We start from the raw sequence: 21,673 nt of genomic DNA on the forward strand, positions 1-21,673 counted from the left end.
CCTGTAACTGTCCACTGCGTTGACAGTATACTCACCACGACGTCGCAATCTTCACTTTAAAGAATTCACAATAATTTCTGGCTGCAAACTATATCTCAAGTCAAAAATCTTTACTCTGGACTGCTAGCAGATAAGTATCAATTGTGTGTTCTCAATCAAAAGCAGACTGGGACGGCTCTATTTTCATTTATATGACCCATGCTTCTTTTATTTAGTCAGCCTACCAATTATTCATATACCATGTGTACAGCTTTGACTGCGGCGACATTTATTACCGTTACAATTGAAGCCCACCTTCAGCGTTTTACTGAGCAGAAATAAGTAGCCCTCTCTTTAAGCTGCTCAGAATGTAAATATCTCATAGAACTGGCTGTTATTTATTTAAAAAAATCATAGGTTGACTTATTGAGATATGTTGCTTGCACATTCAAATGAGTTTCTTAGTTTCCTTCAATTTTTCTGTAGAATTTGAATGATTCAATCGAACTTACCGATCCCTCTAACAATAGCCGACGAATACCGAAATTCGCAAATCCTACCGTTTAAATTATCAGAAAGACTAATTGGCATACACACTCATTATTTTTCATTTGCTAAAATGTCTTTTAGCAATCGCAGAGCATTTTCCTTCCGAATCTCAGATTGCCAGAAAAGTCTGGAAAAAATAGTGAAATTTCAATAACCAATTTATATGAACAATGAGCGAATATGAGCGTAGCTTGTTCTCCTTTTACACAACAAATTAGCAGATATTAATTTGCGAATAAGCTAAGCGGAAGCGGTTAAAATAAGCTACGTGTAAAAGAAGCAAGCACTTTTTGCAAGAGGAAACGAGACAACTATAAAAACGATTTATTTGCAATTAAATTACAGCATAGAAATAATTGTCCTTTCAAAATTTAGCAGAGCAATTATGTATTTGAGTCAATTGGGACTGAGAGAGGAGGCCGATTGATGTAAGAAGAGTTATTTATAAGAGAACTTCAAAGTTAAAATTATCCACTCAACCAAAAGTGACAAATGAACACCTGCTGCAGTGGAAGGAGGAAAGGGGAGACCGAATAGGCGGAATGGGAGTAGACTGCAGGTGGATTATTGATAAGAACTTTCTTTACGACAGTCCATAACATAAAAAAAAACTTTGTCTGATGATTTTAAAATTTAAAAGAGATGGCACAAAAATTCTTACTCGCACATTATAACGTGGCAGACTAATTGTGAATTAATTAAGCTGATTATGGGTCAATTATTCTGTTGTCTGATTATATTGAGGTTAATTTGAACACAAGCGAAAGTTAATCGCAATCAGGTTCTGAGAATCAATTTGGTGTGGATATTTTAGGGGACCTTTACTTGTTGCGGTGTGCTATTAAACTGATGCGGGCAGTGGTCCCTAGTAGTGACGTACAATTAAGCTCATATATGCGGGCCGAAAGCAACAATAGTAAAGATAAATTTTTTATCTCGCTTTAAATTATTTCAGCGATAAAAATTGAATCTGGTTTTCACTCGATTGTAATGATTGATAGAAAAATTGTTGCTCTCAGCGCCAATGTTGTACGTGAACGAGACTAGAATCTGTTCCGAATGGTGTTTGATTGATAACTGAAAGAACATCTAGTGAGTTAGTCTTGAGAGTGGGAACTAAATAATCGAAAGAGGATTAATTGTCACTCTATAGGAAGAAGGCGAGGTGTGCGATGCAAACTTAAGAATAAACTATCTCAAAACATAAACAAAAAACATTTGCAATTCCACTTCAAGAAGAGGTATATTCTCCTATTTAGCAATAACGGAATTTATTTGAATCTGTTTAGTTTAACATTCACATATCTGCCCTTCTCTACAACTGACGAATATACATTAGCGTGTAAAATTAACTCAAATCACCTTTCAACTTTCCTGGTATCATTTTCTTTCTTACCATCTTTCGATAAAGTAGACCAACTCACAGTGTGTTATTGATATTTGTGCAAATTAGTGAGCTGTGATCAATCCGAATGAGAATGGAACAAAAACTGCTTCAGTCTATTGACAACACAAAAGTGTTTGTGATGTTGCAACATGGAGAGAGAGTGAGAGAGAGGGAGTGGGAGAGAGCGTGAAGCTGTCTCTAGAATAGCACCTTCTATTGGGAATCTATCTGACTCATACCACAATTGCTATCAAAACTTCAAGAATTTTTCTTATTTTTAAGGACCTTGCTTATAATCCCAACACATTAGAAAGTTGAACTAAATTGGTTCTAAGAGTGCCATTTTCGTCAAAATGTGAAAGGCTGTCCTGCGAAAGAATGAATACATACTGGTTGTTGTGATATCTTTGTTGCAAGATTCTTAAATGTGTTTTAACTAGGAACCCCAATTAGGCATAACCGTTCTTAATGCATAACCCACTTAGTAATGCTAACCTCAAACTAGTACCGTGCTGTAATACAATTAACATTTTGTTATAATTATATCCTCGACGTACCTGTGACACAAGTCTTTACGGCCTTCTTAATTAAGCCAACGCGAGATCTGCATCAGCCTTTTTCTTGGCTAATTGTTGCAGATTAAATAGCTGCATAAGGGTTACTCTTGATCGTCTACGAAGTCAATTTGAGAGTTGGGATTAAAACTCTGGCATGTTCTTCACTACGGCAGAGCCTCTGTGATTCAATTTAGGCGACGTTGCATTTAAAGTGGGTGAAACTAAATGAATCTGTACACTACTGCAGTTTGGGAGAATGGGGAAAGACAAGAGGAGTAAAAGAACAGGTGCTGAGAATGGATATGGCTTAGAAAGGAGGAAGTCAGTCAACTAATTAACTAATCAATCCATTAACTAACTAGTTAATAAATTAGTTAACTGTCCTCGCATGGTGAGCGTTTGTGTGAGAGAATATTCAGAGAGAGTACAGTAAAATACGGCGACAATACAATACATATTTGAGAGGGGGAGGGGGGCAAAGGGAGCTAATCAAATCAAATCAAATTCAATCATTAAATTCATTTATGATATCATCGCAAATCAATAATCACTTGTAATCAATAATCTAATACACTGCTTCATATCTATGTATGCATATTCATGTATGAAAAATAACGCAAATTCGATCTAAATGGGACTTCATTAATTTACAACCAAACCAATACAATCACAGAAATAGTACATTTATATAGATCACATTATAAGTATCAGGCGTTACCAATAAGCGGATAAAATTTGGGAACATCACTCTTAATCGCTCTATGTAGTGCGAAAGGGTGCACAAATGGAGGGAGGTGGTGGATGTAAAGGTCGACTATTCTATACGGCACAATTCTTTCAGTTTGACTGAAGTTAAAATGGACATAAAACGGGGCGAGTTTTTAACAAGATAAGATTGAAACGGCAAGACCAAATCGTAGATCACTACCAATCAATGTTTGACCATAATCATTGCTCTTGTATACAACACTAGCATCCTATCCCAGTTTTTGGTTTTCAGGAAACAAAATCAAAAGCCGTTCCAACAAAGAATCTTAGCAGCACAGAAGGGAGGCCTTTTGTTCACAAAAGGGACTGAGAAGTGTAATTGCTGAATCATGGTGGCGTGAGCAGTCTACTTCTGTATACACAATCTTTTCAAGAATAACAAACTGGGAGATATTCACTACAAATAGGATGCAAGTTGGTACCAAAATACACAACAAGACGTTAACCCACAAATTGGAACAAACAGCCGCAGCACCACCAACAGATAGAAGAGAAAGAAACATCTCATAACCCGCCACACACACACATCAATACAACATAATGTCTCTTTCCATATATACTGAAATATCTGATCTATTCGCAAAATCAATAACTAGAATATAACGGCCAGGCCAGATTTACAAAACAATGGCGACTGAAGTTTCAAAAGACATCAATGTTTGTGTTGAACAAACTGAAAAAGTAAAGAAAAATAGTCGACTTCTCAAATAGGAAAATGCTTCTGAGATTTTCCTCATCTTTGATATTTTGATGGAATTCATGGAAGGACTGCGACTGTTAACAGAATCTCGCAACAAGGACACGTTGAGGAGGATTGACGTCTTGTGTCTACGTAGAGAAGCGATGCGGCTGCTCGAAGTATTCGAAGCTGAGGTCATTCTAGGTGGTCTGAGTTGATTGATGGTTTTGGTGGTTCACAAAATTGACAAAGAGAAAGGATAATAAATTTGAGATGAGGAGACTAGAATGATTTGAGAGTGAAGTGATGTTATCTGCTGTCGTCAGAGTTTAAGCTCGTTGGCAATTTTGGAGGCAATCTGTTTAAAACCGATTGAGGTACCCGAAATGCGTTTAAATCGGACACCGTTCAGAGACAGCCGAGGGAGTTTACACACCTAGAATATACGCATGCGTCACAGGAGTCGAAGGAAAACAAAACATCAATGAACAACTTAAGAAGCTGTTCATAAACACAAACCGACAAACGTCGAATGAATTGCTCTCGAAGGACAGGCGAGGGGCAATTTAACTGAGGGGTGTAGCTTAGGATTTTTATGGAGGCAAAAAATGCGACCTCCTTTTGCGTGTCAAAGCATCGAAACCACTCACTTTTGATGATAAACCTGTACTGATAAACACTTAAACGTAATGATACCATCAACATAGCCAGCAGATTGCCGGAAAAGAGCCGATTACTGCTATTAGAATTAAAACAAGGAGAGAAAGGGAAACTCTTAGATGTCACTGAAAGCGTTTTATTGACAAGAGAAGCAATAATTATCAACAAGGAGGCTCAGTAATGTGCGCTCTCACATAAATTTCCGATCCCGCTCATCCACATTTTTGGCATAAATGTCTACCAAATGAGGAACAGATAGAAAACCCCCAAAAATTCCCAAGTATTTTTCAAAAAATGTGAATGATTAATTTGATTGCCTCCAACGTAAATAACTCAGTGGAGTAAAAAATGCGACATTAGATTGATGAGATCAGCCATTATTACGAAAGTAAGTCAAGACGAACAAAAAAATTAGTAAAAATAGCGTCAGATAAAACTGAAAATAAACAAAAAAACTTAAAAACTTGTACATCACTAAAAAAGATATAGGACCACTCCATAATAAGGCGGGGTAACAATTAGACAAAAAGAAAAAAAAACAGCAAAGTTAAAAAAAATTAATCAAAGTATGTTCAGTTAAGCCTTCCTCATTCGCCAACGCCAATAATGTGGTATGCGACCTCCCATTAATGAGAATAGGTAAAAAAGAGAAAAAACAGCAAAATGAAGTAAAATTTCTGAATCTTTCGAAAACATTTTTTTTCAAAGTCATGAAAGCCATCAGCTAAGAAATAAAAAAAATAGGTTTGTTTATTCGTCCAAAGGAAGCACTTGAGACCTGTAATTAATCAGAATACGTCTACAAAAAGAACGTCAAATATAGACAAAAATCAAAAATTAGTTTACTTTTGCGATAAACCCGTCGAAGCCAGTAAATAAATAACGACTTCTTTAAAAACATTAAATTTTGTACCTTTGCGCCCTACCTCGACCACAAAAATGACATTTGTGACCTGTAATTAACACGACTAGGTAACAAAAAGACAAAAAAATCCGAAGTAAAAGTATTTTTTAATTTTTGAAATCAATTATTTTCAACAAGTCATGAAAAAGCCATCAGCTATCTAGTCAAATTTTTGTGTTCGTTCTAACGTTTTTTCCGCATTGTTTGGCATGTAAGGAGAAGATATCTCACCTTGTTGCACAAACTTCTTACAGACGTTCTGAAACTTAATCTGATATTGCTCTATGAAGAATTGCTCTTGAACGACAGGCGAATCAATTTAATTCAGGGGCTGTAGCCTAGATAAACTTTTCTTTATGGGTGCAAAAAACCTTTCCCGCCGGGATTCGATACACTGACCTCCCGATTTACATCCACACGCACTAACCACTGCGCTACGAATCACTTATCTCTGCTATTCTGTAACCGATTTAATATTAGCAACACGCTTTACTTCGGAGCAATAGAGATAACTCAAAAATGAACAACGAAAGCGTGAAAAAGTCACTTCAGAAGTCAACGAATGTTCTAGAAGAAAAGCGCAAAATTGTCAAGCGAAAAATTTGCATAAAAAGACACGTTTGCAATAATTGCTCTGAACTTCGTTCAAGAGCAATTAATAATTTCAACGCAATTAGAACCTCTGCCATAAACAAAATTATTGCTACGACTGTGCAACTTCAAAAACTGAAAACAATACCACTGGTGGTACACGCCTCTTAAACTTAAAAGACTGGCAAGCTGTTGGCTTCGCAAGTAGCTAGATTTGCATAAGGGAGGCTAACTTAAGCTTAACTTACAGAAGAAAAAGTAGAAAAAGAGGTTGCATTTGTGGGCTTAATTGGAGCGAAAGGGGGGGGGGGGGTCGCATTTGGGGGGAGTCGAACTTGCATGGTCAAGGGTGCTTTAAAAAGCTGCTTTTGCAATAAATATTAGCGATACTGTATCGAGGGATAAAACATAACCAAATAATATCGGGCTAATTTTGCTCCGATGAGTGGTTGGCTTTGGTACTAGCCAACTGGGGCTTAGGGATGCTAGCTAGCAATATGGGGGAGGGGAGATGGGGTCTCAGGGGTTCAAACACCAAGAACCGCCCCTTAACACAATGAATTTAAGTCACCTCAATAGCTTCGGTCGATCGCATACTTAGAGACGATTAAGCCGAAAGGTTCCAAAAAAACTTAACGCCTCCGAGTCTTTATCTGTTTGTCCCGTTTCTGAGAAAGAAAAGTCAAAGGCGTCCGACGAAAAAATGATCAAGCAAATAATCGGATTAAAAAAACAGGACTGATATAATTGCTAAAATTTCCCTAGAGAGTAATTAAATAACAAAAACATAGCCGGAAAATTGTCAGGAAAAAACCGCCGTTGACCCGCTTGATGCATATCGGGATTGCAACAGAAAAAGAATAATAAGAGATAGAAAATGATCGAAATTTTCTAAGTGTCAAAATGTTCTTATTTGGTGTGTAAATTCTGCACATTTGGTAAAATTTGCACTTAAATACACTTAATTCAGCTTCTAAACTGACGGCTATTAAGCAGAATATTAATGCCAGCTAGCAACCGCTTTAAGGAAATTTGATAATGTAATGAATTATGATTTAATGACCAGGCTTTAAAGGTTTATCTCCTTTCTTTTGATTTTGCTCTTTTGACTTTGACCTAATTCACAAAATTACTTAATTCAAAACAAAAGAAATTAAAATCTATTCAGTTGAAACACCGAGTGAAGTAAAACAGAAGTCAATCGTGAAAACCGTGACTTATGTAAAAGAAAAAACGTGATCAAAAGGTAAAGCAAATTTTAAAAAGGAGAGCGCCTAAATAATAGCCGTTGAGAGGCTGACGGCGGCTACTAATTAGACACGGAAACAAAACTTTTAACTTCAACTTTGTGTTCCATTGCAAGCTTACAATATTTTTAAAAAAAGCCAACGAACTTCTCACTTGAGACCAACTGAAAAGCAGCGATTGAGCAGTGGAGAAAGGACCACGGTAGAAAATAACAGAAAGCTGCAATTTGCAGTCAGCTTTCAAGAAGGAGCAAGACAATCATACAATACTCGCACTTCTTGACGAATTAAAGGGAAAAAAACTAACAAAATCTTTCCGATTGCATTTCAATTTCACTGCAAGCCTCCAATGTTTTTCAAGAAATAAAAGCACATACACTTAAGCATGTTCAAGAGAGCATCACAAAAACCATTCTTGCATCGAAAGACATCAGCCGGGATAAAAACAATGATAGAAAAGAACATAACGGGAACAAATGCTGTACCTTAGATAAATTTTTCTTCATGGATGCAAATAAATCCTACGATTGAGGAATAAGAATCCCCGACCTCCGGAGTCCTCGATAGAAGTATTTACCATTTGGCCATATCTTTCTTGTCATTTCCTTTGATACAATCGCATATATTTTAGCTACAAACTTTTTTCAGAGTGAGAGCAACTGGGATCATGCAAAAATGAAGAATGCAAAAATTTAAGCAAGAAAAGTACACAAAAGACTGACGTTTACAATAACTGCTTCAAACTTCGTTCGAGAGCAATTAACATCACTATACCAGGCAACTAAGATTGATAAGTGTAAATACCTGGTAACTGAAACTGAGCTTTATGGGTTTAACCCATTTCTAATTTTTGGTTTATCTGATTTGTTACTGAGTTCTTTTTTCGATTCTGACTTTGTTCATTTTAGATTCCTCTGCTGAGCAACTACTGCTTAATAGCAATGCAGCACTTTAGGCATAACAAAAGAGCAGTAAAACTAGCCTCGAGAACTCAAATAGACGTCAAGCAAAATATCAAAAAGCGGCAAAATGGGGTTAACACAAAACAAATTTCCGTTTGACGAAGTGAAAAAAAGTAGGAGCGCGATAATAGCGGGCTGAGAGGGTGGCCATCACGTTAGATGAGCTGGCACTCAGAATTCATATGATAACATGAACGTAAAATTGCAACAATCCGCTTTGAAAATTGAAGTGGCATCCAATTTTTTATTAACGAAAGCCGATATAATATTTCTAAGTATTTACAGTTTTGATTAAATCTTTTTGTGTACTTCCATGATTTGAGTTATGGCTGCTGTTGTCGTTAATTATCTTTTACTGGCCCCGGTGCTATGTTCGAATTGTATTTCAGTCAATTCATTTAGTCAACGAAAGGGGGGAAATGTTGGTTTTTGGAAAACTGTTTGCCAGGATGTTGAATACTTAAGAAACTCAGTTGAAGATGGCTTTCCTTCTTTCTGTGGTCTTTTAACTGTCATCAAGGATCTCTTCATATAAGAGTTTGGGAAGTTTAGTGCAGGGTGACTCAGAATCCCCTTGCTGTAAGCACCGACTAGCTTACAAGAATTGTTTGATAATAGTGAATTGACACACTTTGGTTTCGGCAGTAAAACAGTCAAGGAAAAATATGAGAAAAAGTTAGGAATCAAATCATGCTCAGAAGCGAAATCATAAAAGCAAAATAACATTAAAACTTGCGCTTTAGCAGACTCAATTGAGATTTTTTAATTGAAAAAAAAACTCGCCAAAAATCATCAAACCTAGCCGGCAGATTGCCGGAATAGCTGCGAAAGAATAGACACGCGTGCCGTATAATAGAGATAGAACCAGAGACAGATCTAAATTATAAAAATCGACGCCCCTCAAAAAGCTAGGTACACAATATTGAGCGATAAATTAATAAAGCTTGTTAAAATTCATCCCGCAGAAACCTCTGATTAGGGATCTTTACTGCACATATGAGTTCCTTTGACCTTAAGCAAATTCAAATTAAACTTAAATTTTAAAGAGCAAAAGTCATTTTATTGAGTGAGGTAAGTCACTTGTGACCAAAATCTAATCACGCAAAAAAGAACAAACAATTTTTTCTCACTCTACTTCAAAATTAGACTAAAAAGATTTCACGCCGCAAAACCACTCGCTTTTTCGCTCCACTTCCCGTTTCAAAATCACTACTCCAACTTGACTTCAAAAATCATGAAAATGTGTGAACAGATCTTTAAAAAAAGACAGCGCCCCAATACAATTCAAATTCTTTGAATTGTAAACAAAACCAAGAGCACCGCAATATAGCTCCGCTCAGCTTACAGCTCTAAACAAAAGTCTTGATTGTTTTATTAAGTATTTTGGGCCAATTTTGTTACTCACCAAGATAATAGAAGAAATTATAGTATTAAGAGTTAGTAGTAACCCTTGTAAACATTGACGTGAAAAGGAAAGTTAAGTAATGGGCTTTAAAAACTCTATAAACGCTATATCACTTTATCCTTAATTTTATTTACCTTCAATGGCTCTGCTGAGCAACTGTTTCTTACAAACGCCTTGAGCCAGTTAAGAGAAGAGCGCATCTGGTCAATAGTTGCTGAAAATTTTCACTTAAACTAGTGCCAAAAGGTTAAGTAATAGATAAGTAATAGATTAAGTAATAGAGAAAGTGTTATATTTGCAAAGTATAAAAAAACAAGAGCGAACTAATATACGAATGAATAGCTGACGCGGTCAACAATAAATGAAGTAACATCTCAAAAAGAGAGAATCCTCTGAGTAATAAGCATCCAGCATTTATACATCGCAAAAAAGAACGGAAAGTAATCGAAACGTTTGAAATACAAAACATACCCGGCAGATTGCCGGCAAGTAGCCGCCGTTGATTCCCATAACTCTATTGGGATTGAAAGAAAAGAAAATATCAACAAAAACTGATTTTTGTAAATAAACATTTTTAAGTGTGACTTATTTTGATGTCATTTCGTAATTGCACATACTCCTGTCTCTCACTGAGAGGCTACAGGATCTAGTATCAATACCAATAAGCATCATAGATAGTAACTAAAACTTATGAGAACAAAGTTCAAGTACCGGGCATCTAAAAATGGGCTTTATGGGTATATCCCGTTTCTATTTCTGACTTTGATTTTTTTTAATACTGATTTTCTTCATTTTGAATAGCTTTGCTAAGCAGTGGCTGTTTAAAAGGACGTTGAGCAGAATGACAGAAGAGTGCAACCAGCCTAGAGAAGTCAATAAGATTTCATGCAAAATTTCGAAAAAGCGGCAAAATGGGTAAAGCGAAAAAGTTCGACGAAGTGAAAAAAACATAGCAGGACAAGTCTTGACCTACAATTCAAAGAAATTTCATTGACTAAACAGAAAACTAGACCTAGAACGGTCTATGAATGGATTGGGAAAACCATTTAGAAAAAAATCCAATCCAAAAAATCGAAAAACAGTAAAAATCAAAGTGAAATTGCCGCATGTGAACAAAACCACTAGCGAGAAAGCGATTTTTTGTTCAAACACCGTTTTCTCACTCTACTTTAAATTTAGAGCAAAAAAATTTCATGCCGCAACACCACTCGCTTTTTCGCTCCACTTCCTGTTTCGGCGTGACCAAAATCACTACTCCAATTTGACTTCAAAAATCATGAAAATGTGTGAAAAGATCTTTAAAAAAAGACAGCGCCCCAATACAATTCAAATTCTTTGAATTGTAAAAAAAAACAAAGAGCACCGCAATATAGCTCCGCTCAGCTATAAACAAAACTCTTGATTGTTTTAAGTATTAAGTATTTTGGGCCAATTTTGTTACTCATCAAGATAATCGAAGAAATTATAGTATTAAGAGTTAGTAGTAACCCTTGTAAACAGTGACGAGAAAAGCAAAGTTAAGTAATGGGCTTTAAAAGCTCTATAAACGCTATATCACTTTATCCTTAATTTTATTTACCTTCGATGGCTCTGCTGAGCAACTGTTTCTTACAAACGCCTTGAGCCAGTTAGGAGAAGAGCGCATCTGGTCAATAGTTGCTGAAAATTTCCACTTAAACTAGTGCCAAAAGGTTAAGTAAAAGATAAGTAATAGATTAAGTAATAGAGAAAGTGTTACATTTGCAAAGTATAAAAAACAAGAGCGAACTAATATACGAATGAATAGCTGACGCGGTCAACAATTAATGAAGTAACATCAAAAAGAGAGAATCCTCTGAGTAATAAGCATCCAGCATTTATACATCGCAAAAAAGAACCGAAAGTAATCGAAACGTTTGAAATACAAAACATACCCGGCAGATTGTCGCCAAATAGCCGCCGTTGATTCCCATAACTCTATTGGGATTGAAAGAAAAGAAAATATCAACAAACTGATTTTTGTGAATGAACATTTTTAAGTGCGACTTAATTAGATGTCATTTCGTAATTGAACATACTCCTGTCTCTTACTGAGAGGCTACAGGATCTAGTATCAATACCAATAAGCATAGATAGTAACTAAAACTTATGAGAACAAAGTTCAAGTACCGGGCATCTAAAATGGGCGTTATGGGTATATCCCGTTTCTATTTCTGACTTTGATTTTTTAATACTGATTCCCTTCATTTTGAATAGCTTTGCTAAGCAGTGGCTGTTTAAAAGGACGTTGAGCAGAATGACAGAAGAGTGAAACCAGCCTAGAGAAGTCAAAAAGATTTCACGCAAAATTTCGAAAAAGCGGCAAAATGGGTAAAGCGAAAAAGTTCGACGAAGTGAAAAAAAAACATAGCAGGACAAGTCTTGACGTACAATTCAAAGAAATTTCATTGACTATACAGAAAACTAGACCTAGAACGGACTATGAATGGATTGGGAAAACCATTTAGAAAAAAATCCAATCCAAAAAATCGAAAAAAAAACAGTAAAAATCAAAGTGAAATTGCCGCATGTGAACAAAACCACTAGCGAGAAAGCGATTTTTTGTTCAAACACCGTTTTCTCACTCTACTTTAAATTTAGAGCGAAAAAATTTTACGCCGCAACACCACTCGCTTTTTCGCTCTACTTATTGTTTCGGCGTGACCAAAATCACTACTCCAATTTGACTTCAAAAATCATGAATGTGTGAACAGATCTTAAAAAAAAACATAGCCGGAAGAATTCCGGAAACGACACGAAGGAGAAAAGCGCCCATAATATTGACTACACAACTAACAACTGGAACAACTATTGTGAACCTTGAACCTCCACAAACGCCATAAAAATAAAGGAATAGAAACGGCATTCAAAAACATTCAACAAAAAACTATAAAAAATAAATGAGTTTTTTTAATAGTACGAGGAAACATAAAGCCGAATAAGGTTCCTTTGCAATTAGAGCAATGAAAAACAATGGGCAAGTTATAAAAGGGTGTGTAAGACACTTGTGTAAGATTAAAAAAAGAAAAACTGGAAAAAATGAGAAAAATGGTTTAAAATTTCTGAATTTTTTGGTCATTTTTCCTTAGAAAAAAATGCTTCATACCAACAAAACTTTAGTCAATTGGTATCTGACAATTCCTTAAGAAACAAGCTTCTATTCAAATCCCACTTAAAGCAGTAAAACAAAAAAAACAAGAAGAATAAAAACGGCATTCAAAAACAAATTGATTAAAAAAACGGGAAAAACGGGAAATGAGTTTTCTTTAATAGTACAAGGAAACATAAAACCGAGTAACATTTTTTCCAATTAGAGCGATAAAAAGCTCGCAAAACAATGTGCAAGTCATAAAAGGCTAAGAAACTTGTCGAAGAGTAAGAAAGAAAAAACTGCAAAAAAAATAAAAAAAGGTTTAAAATTTCTCAATTTTTCTGTCAATTTTCCTCTTTTCCTCAGAAAAAATTAGTTACATCAATAAAACTTTAGCCAGTTGGTAGCTGAATATTCCTTAAGCAACAAACTTCTATTCGAATCCCACTTAAAGCATTAAAACAAAAATCAGGCAAAAAATCATTAAATTTCGTCTAAAAATCAGCAAAACTGATCAAAAGCCTCCAAATGAGCATTAAACTCAAAATTAACTACTTGAAACCTTCAATTCCTATCAAAACAAGCCTGAAATTAATACAATATCATAACCAAACCTCATAACCATCAAAAGTTTTAAAAAAGTGCTTTTAAAAGCCGCATGTGAACAAAAATATTTCGCTCGCTTAGAGAAAAATTTTTCACACATCAATTTCTCGCTCTCTCAAAAACAGCGGTATGAACAAAAACCACTCTCCGCTCTTCACTTTTGTTCAGCACCAAAATCAATCCAAATTTTTTCACGCGTTTCATTTCCCGTTTCACCCTCCAATCAAATTGATTTAAAAAAGGACTTCTTCAATACTCCTCTTCGAGTCGTAATAAAAAGACAGCGCCCCAATACAATTCAAATTCTTTGAATTGTAAAAAAACTAAATAGGAGCGCTATAATAGCCGGCTGAGAAGATGAGGCGGCTATTAATAATTATATCTTGTATTATTTTTCCTGAAGACGACTAATTTTAGGACTACGGAGAATAACAAGAAAACGAGACGAGCAGCCCTTTTGTTAATTAACCATGAAACCGTTATTAGACAACTTAACCCAACTCCAAAAATACCAAGGTCTTTTATATGCCCAATTCCAATAAATCTGCGGAAGAGATTCCATAAAGAACCTTCTAAGATACCGCTCTGAAGTTAGCACGAGAAATATTTTGATTTCAGTGGACACAATGTAGCATTGAAAAGAAAAACCAAGAGAAGGCCAATAATAGCTCGTTATCGCAACTATCACTAAACTGGAGAGCTCACGAGAAATGCTCTGGTGATATCGATGCGAGAAAGCGCTCTGCCATCGTCATGAACGTCAATTTCAGGTTGTTGGAAGTAGGGCAACGAAATAGGATATAAAACAAACCTCCATCTCCCACTGGATGATATTGGCTTCAGAGCCTCCACTGGATCCCCCTCCCACAGCTGCAGCAGCCACTCCAGCACCCCCTGCAACTCCAGAGACATCCTGATACGTGCATAACAGTAAGAACCTCTCCCTCTGCTCGTAGTCACAGTTGTTGTTGTCCAAGATTTTCCGAATCTCACTCCTAAGAGCAAAGACACTTTTGCAAGATGCACTTAGAGCATGAACATAGCTGGTAATAATAGATGCAAAGTAGCTTTGCTTTATCGATAGCATTGCAACGGCCAAAGACAAAAATAAATTCCTCAAAACACTTTTCGGGAGGTAAATGATGGAAGGCAGGTGAAGGGCGCATGGTGTGTGTGTGTGTGTGTGGGGGGGGGGGGAGGGAGGGGGGGGGGCAGACAGACTATGCAATGAAAAAACTATAAGTCGAAAAGGATCAAAACTTCTTTATCTATTGTAAAAACTCTTTCCCAATGAGCTCAATCATTCGAGTCATTATAGCTCGATGATTTTCTTAATTCATTCTACATGGGAAACTTTGATAACCATTTTTTGAACGATGGCCATAACAGAAAACATAGTTTCGTCAACATTCAAGAAATACTAAAAAATCATAAAATTCTTTAAAGACACGGTCAAAATCAAAAAACGACTTCTATGAACTCATGCCACTAATTAAATTCTCTTGTTTCTCATTATCATCCGATGAAATCTGTCATTAATGGGGCTAAGTGATAAAACAGCAATAAGCTCAATAAATACTCGCAAAACTCAAATATTCACTAGTTTTTTTTTTAAAAACGAGCCGCATGTAAGTCAAAGAAAGCAATAGCTATGAATTGAAAAGATTTCAAACAAAAAAACTTTTTTAGAAACCATTAAAAATGGTAAATAATGAGACAAATATATAAGATAATAAGATAATAAACAACGAAAACTCGCAAAACTCAGAAATTCTATTATATTTCTCGAACACAATTGATGTCAAAGTCATGGAAGGCATCAGTTTTGAACAGAAACAATTTAATCAACTAGAATAACCCCTATTAGCAACCTATGAGGTCTGCTAATAATGACAATAAACAATAAGACAACAAAAAAAATCAAAAATACAACAAAAAATCAAAAAATAAACGTAGAATTTTTGAGAAAAAATAGCGTCAAAATCATGAACACTAATAAGCTATCAACTCGGAGCATTAATTAAGTTCTTTTGCGCCTCATTATCAACCAATGAGACCTGACATTTATGATACTTAGTTATAAGACAACAGATTTGAAAGTTGTCAAAATCAATAATTCTTAAATGTTTTTTGATTAAAAAAAGTGTTCAGGTCATAAAAAGTTTCAGCTGCCCCTTGATGAATTCTAGAAATTTCAACTAGGCGCAATTAGAACACAAATGTATCATACTAAAAGCAATCAAGGAAAAGAAACTCTGAAATCAGAAGTCAAATTGACGCACGTGAAAAAAAAACTGCCTCTCAAAAACTGAAAAAAACTGAAAAACTGAACACCAATTTCTGACTCCCCTTTAAGGGTAGTTTGGAAAAAATCACTCCTTAAACTTACTCTGATTTGCGCTCCCCTTTAGTGATTCAGCTTGACTAAAATCACCACTCTAATTTGACTTCTCACTGACGTGAAAAAGCCGAAAAAAGCGTGAACAGATCTTAAAAAAAAGACAGCACACCAATACAATCCAAATCCTTTGGATTGTAAAAACCAAGAGAACCCCAATAATAGCCCTAGCTATCGTTGTGCGGCTATTAAAGAATCTTTTCGGCCAACACTGTTAGCCGTCCCTGTCTAAACGAGTTTAATGCGTTTTGCATTAGAAGCGACGGTGTCGGGTCACGTTAGCTGCATTGAGCAAACTAATCAGGTGATGTCCTCCTTATAGGCACCATTGAACTCATAAGATCAACGGATAACACACACTAATAAGAACCTACATGTTAATAATTGCTCAAAAAGTCTAGAGCTCACGCTATTGAAATGTTACTGATAATAACGTCATACCACGTGACAATTACGTTAAAATTATGTAATTTTCATCACACAAAAACTTAACTCTTTTCACTTTCATGCTATTCAGTAATAAAATTAAAACTAGCACTTATCGTCTCAGATACTTCGCTTTCAATATTGACCGCCAAACTAAGTTATCAAATCTAAGCCCTGTAGTAAAGATTGCTTACTTCCCTGAGAACTTCCAGATTCTCATCCGACGAAAACCCGGTCTAATAGAGGTTAGCAATATGGTTTTATATATTTTTTGAAATTGCTACTCTACTTGTCTTTTTTATTCGTCAACAACATAAAATGCATCTGATAGTAAATAGTTTCAAAAAATTAAGCTTTTAATAAGAATAAAGTTTTTTATTTAACTTTTTGTTGTGTTCGACAAGAAATATCCCCGAAAAAGGAATATCAACTCAGTGCAACTGACAAGAACGAATCTCAAGGGCCCAAATGAGGAATTGAAGTTCTAGTTTGTTTCTGACGATTATGACAACGAGCAGGAACGGAAGCCAGAACAAAATTACAATGCTTGGGAGTACGCGTCAATAACTGAGCATTTGTATAGCAATTTGTCGTACAGAAGAAGAGAACACACTTGACCGAGATCTTGGTAGCAAAGAAACAACAAGACAGTCAGTCTTTTGGATTTCTCAAAAGAAACTGAAGCTGCTGATAATCCAAAGAAAAAGAAAGAGAGCATCAGTTGAAAAAATACATGGAATCAGCAAAAACGCCCATCTTGCCTTTTTCAATAGTTTACTTCCGTTGGATTACCTTTTAAGACCTGTCAAGGAAAATATGCAAAAACGTCGTCAAAACTCTCAGCAACCAGTATACAAGAGAAAGCATATGGTACAGTTAATTGCGAGCTTCAAAGATGACTGGAAAAAGACATGAGATGAAAACGAAGAGGAACTTTGTCCTCCAAAGCCAGAGTTTAGACGAGTAGCTGCATCATTTCGGAACCAGTACTAGCAATATCTGAAATATATCAATAACCTATCAAATTGCTCATATTCATTGCTAAGAACTAATACTATCAAGTTCTGAGCTGATTTCGCTGCTAATTTGCTCTCCAGAAATGCAACTTCGTTATATCTAAATCATCAGAAAAAGAGTTTTTGAACGTAATTCCGAGACAAAATGCTTTTTGTACCTAAATTTTCCTTTTAGTAAGTTTTCTTTAAAAAAATAATTTTCCTTTTAATAAGTTGTCTTTAAAAAATATTTGTCTTTAAAAAATTTTCCTTTTAATAAGTTGTCTTTAAGAATTTTCCTTCTAATAAGTTGTCTTTAAAAAAATATTAAAAAAATAATAAGTTGCAAAAAAATATAATTCAAAAGTCTGTAGAAAAATGTTATTTTGGGTATTATCTAACTCTTCCGGAAAAGCCGTTTTTATTATGTAAAAGTGATACAAATCTAATTATATCTGACTTCCTACTGTAAGTAATTTGCTGTAAAAATATTTTGTATTAAATAATTCAACCACAAGTCTTTTTTATGTAATTTTTAAAAAGGTTCTGCAAAATTCTTACAAAAAGGCAAGTTTTTTAAAGCAAATGTTTTTGCAGCTTCTTTTTGTCACAAAAAATTTCATTGTTTACAAAATTGCAACCTGAAATACCTACTTACCAAAAACTACATTAAAAATGCATTTTTTGGAGCGCCGGGTTGTAAAACTAACCTTCAAAGATTTGGAAATCATTGTCGTAAAAAGTCTAATTTTGATATTCCGGTACGAAAAAAATTTTTTTGGAAAAATCAAATTTCAACAAAAATGTCTTATATTGTGTAACTTTGGAATTATGTTTTCTGCAAAAACTGTGTTTCATGATTCGTGTCTTGGAAATAAATGATGTGATCAACTTGAAAAACTTAAAACTCCCCAAAAATGTTCTCTCCTAACATTTAATTATTCTGAAATTGTTAATTCGATTTGAAACATTTTAAAATTTATAACATGACCGACTAAACGTCGCAAGAATTGCTCTCGAACGACTAATGGGAGTTCTAATCAATTGCAGCCTGATTCAGTCGGAAGAGGGGGGAGGGGGAGCCTAAATGTGACTAAGAAGTTCAATAGTGGGCTTTAAATAACCACATTAGAGGTTAACATATACCACTATAAAGATTTAAAGCAAAAAAATGGCACCAGTTTCGCCGCACTTTTCATTTGACTTTTAGTATTAAATTGCCGCCAATTGAATTCAGCTGCTTGAATTTGTCATTGAGAGAGAATTTTAGATCAGGCGAAACGCAAAAAGTCAAGGGAGTAAAAGTCACTCGAAAAGTCAAAATTCTCAAGCGAAAATTTTGCATAAAAAACACACACGTTTACAATAATTGCTATGAACTTCGTTCAAGAGCAATTAAAAATGACCATTTTTAGGTTTTCTTCATGTAACAGAACATAATTTAGCAATATCTAGTTGATCTGAGAAATTTCTAATTTCTGATCTAAGCCTTTTAGTACATTCTACTTCTCGAAACACTTCAAAATATCCAACAAATCCAACTAAGTTTTGTTGTTTTAAAGCAGTTTTCCAAAACGCATTATGTAAAAAAACAATTTCAGAACAATGAGACGTCGCAAAAGCATTGATTAAGAAAAATGAAACTCAAATTCGTTTCTACGAAGCAGTTCTCCAAAAAACGTTTTATGAAAAATGATTTGGGTAAAAGCAGAATGTTCAGGATGCTTTGTTCAATTTTTTTTTCCAAAAAAAGTTTCTGTACTAAAACTTAAAAAAAAACACTATTTGCCGATGAGTTAGAGCTAAAATGTAGATTTCTAAAAGGTAATTTCCAAAAACACATTTTCAACACAATTTTGCACAAAAAGTTCTACACAAAAAGTAAAAGTTTTAGGATACGATTCTTTAAACAACGACACTTTTGCAAAAAACTAAATAATTATTTATCAAAAAAACGAAAGCTTATTAAAATCATATTGCACCTTTTTAAAGGTAATTACATGACAAAATAGATTTTTTACGACAGTTTTCCAAAAAACGCATTATTAAAAAACGAGGTGTTGTGGTAAAAAAAGTGCAAAAAGCATTACAAAAATAAAACATAACCGACTAACGTCGGGCGAATTGCTTGCTCTCAAACGACCGGCGAGCGGTTGGCTTGGTCAGTAGCTAGCCACGGGGGGGGGGGTGCACCGGGGGCTGATGGGGGCAGCACTGGGTGGGGGGGGGGGGGGCAAAAGCGCGGTGGGGGGGGGGGTGGAGCCAATAGTGGGGGTGGGGGGGGGGGGTCAACAAAGGGGGTGTCAACCTCTAAGAACCGCCCCTCACACCATAAGTATAAGTCTCCAAGACAGTTTGAGCTGAAACAGAACTGAAAGGCTCTAAGAGCACATAATGCCCGCTGGGCGCTACCTGTTTATCCCGTTTTTGAGGACGAAAAGTCAAAAGCGTCAGACGAAAAATTGGTCAAGCGAAAAATCGCATAAAAAAAGACCGACAGGACTAATATAATTGCTACAAACTTCGTTTGAGAGCAATTAAAAAAACACTGTAGAAAATTTGATATGAAGACTTTGATATAAAAATTTGCAATTAAGCTGAATGCAACAGCGATTTTCAGCCCTTCTTTATTAAAAAAAACAATTTTTACAGAAATTAGAAAAATTACACGAGTTTTTTTTTAAGAATTGTCGATTATTGTGGACTTTTTGCAGAAGGAATTTTTCAAATCAAAAACAACACCCAGCCAACGCAAGTTTTCCTCTTCTTTACAAATTGCGAACTCGGGAAGAAGTGGTCCTCGAGATTCTGGTTCAATTGCACATTTTACCCAGACAATTTTGGTTCAACAAAATATAACCTATACAAAAAAGCTTAACATGCGCGCAAAAAATATTGCCACAATTTACTCACATATGAATCAATAAAGTATTTAGGAATCAAACAAGCATTACAGTATTATTTTGTTTCCAAATTTATGAAACGTTTTAATATCCTTTCGTAAGAATTACGTCGAATGAGAACATGAAGACACGGTAAATAATCTCGGGTGTTTAAGAGTTGGCGGCTTTGTTCTGCAGTAAGTATGAGACAGAAAACCTCTTAGGAAACGAAAAAACATATCATTTTGTTAGTAAATAGAAGAAAAATAAAAGTAGTACAAAAATTTGTCTTTCATTTGTGTGCGATGACAAGGAAATCAATATGACGTAAGTGTGTCGTTATTATGAATACCAATTCAATCACTTGAATTGAATGGTGCTTAGCTTAGAAGGATAAGACCACCTCATAAGTTTGCTCGACACAGCTAAGATAACCCGAATCTTGATTTCAAAAGCACTAAACTTATTTAGAATTGGAGAAACTGAAAGGAAATCAAGACATTGAGCTGTTTTTAATTAAAAAATTCAATAATTTCCATAATTCGAAATGTTCAATTTTTTTTTACAATTTTTCGGGAAAACGGTAACATTTTTTTTAAAAAAAAAACGGCAAACGGCTATAATCTGCTCTGAAACTATTACAAGTGATCACTTTACTCCCTTTGCTCAGTAACACGATCTCTGTTTGTAAAAAAAGTGTCTAAAGAATAACCAATCGAGCAGATTATCCGGCTTGCTCTATACAAGAGTGGTTTGTAAATACAAAAATGGTCGCAACTTACATCATATCTGCAGGGTCCATGGCACTGGTGGTCTTCATGTTCCAAGTGAACCTGAGGGATCTGGGCTTGTGTCCTCCCGGTCCAGCCACACCTCCAGCTGCACCCGCACCCATACCACCACCTCCTCCCCCATTGGTCACATTAGCGTCCGCATCCCTGAAGACAAAACTCACTTTCAACCATACAGTTTTGAATACCTGCCAACTCCCGCGTAAATTCGATTCTATTAAATGTGATAATATATAATAATAAATAACTGTCTATTTAAATCATTCATATATGACTGCCCTCTATCCTTGAGAAAAAATTGTAAATCTTAGCAACTTCTTTCCATAGCACGAACCAAAATGAAATCAAGATATGTAAAATCTTGCAAGAGTTTTGTACATGTATCAAGAAACAAGCTCCGTTTCGAATCAGATCGGTGCTGTTGGAAACAAATGCAGGGAGACATTTGTCTTGAACAATCTATTTCGATGCTTACCAGGATTAGCGACTTCTTAGAATGTTTATAATAACGCTCATAATAGAAAGTCATTCAAACTTGTCCGTATATCACGGTACACTTAGATCCAATCAAATGTTATTAAGATGTGAAAATGAAGAAAGTCGGACAATTCAACATATAATCCCAAATATATTTTTCCAATTAGTGCTTCTGCTGATTAAATCAACTGACGCAACCGTAGATGAATTTCATACACATGAAGACAAAAAACATTCCGATGAGATGTGGCAAAATTAAGCTGCATTTGGTTAGTGCAAATGAGCTTAAGCAAATCGTGGT

At 35.4% G+C, this 21,673-nt stretch overlaps 1 protein-coding gene across 9 annotated transcripts in view; it reads right to left on the minus strand.

Annotated features, from left to right (window-relative positions):
- Positions 1 to 989: 989 nt before the first annotated feature.
- The window catches only part of LOC142339546 (MAP/microtubule affinity-regulating kinase 3-like), a 125,541-nt gene continuing 104,857 nt past the window's right edge, over positions 990 to 21,673 (minus strand). For all 9 annotated transcript variants that reach the window (XM_075389670.1, XM_075389671.1, XM_075389664.1 and 6 more), the window contains 3 exons: positions 20,887 to 21,042; positions 14,215 to 14,398; positions 990 to 4,355 (listed from right to left, as the gene is read on the minus strand). In XM_075389670.1, coding sequence (XP_075245785.1) covers positions 4,242 to 4,355; positions 14,215 to 14,398; positions 20,887 to 21,042 — 454 coding nt within the window. In that variant the 3' untranslated portion in view covers positions 990 to 4,241. The remainder of the gene's footprint in view (positions 4,356 to 14,214; positions 14,399 to 20,886; positions 21,043 to 21,673) is intronic.

The sequence above is a fragment of the Convolutriloba macropyga genome, chromosome 5 (genome assembly GCF_964194025.1).
Source record: "Convolutriloba macropyga chromosome 5, txConMacr16.3, whole genome shotgun sequence".
Lineage (NCBI taxonomy): Eukaryota > Metazoa > Xenacoelomorpha > Acoela > Convolutidae > Convolutriloba > Convolutriloba macropyga.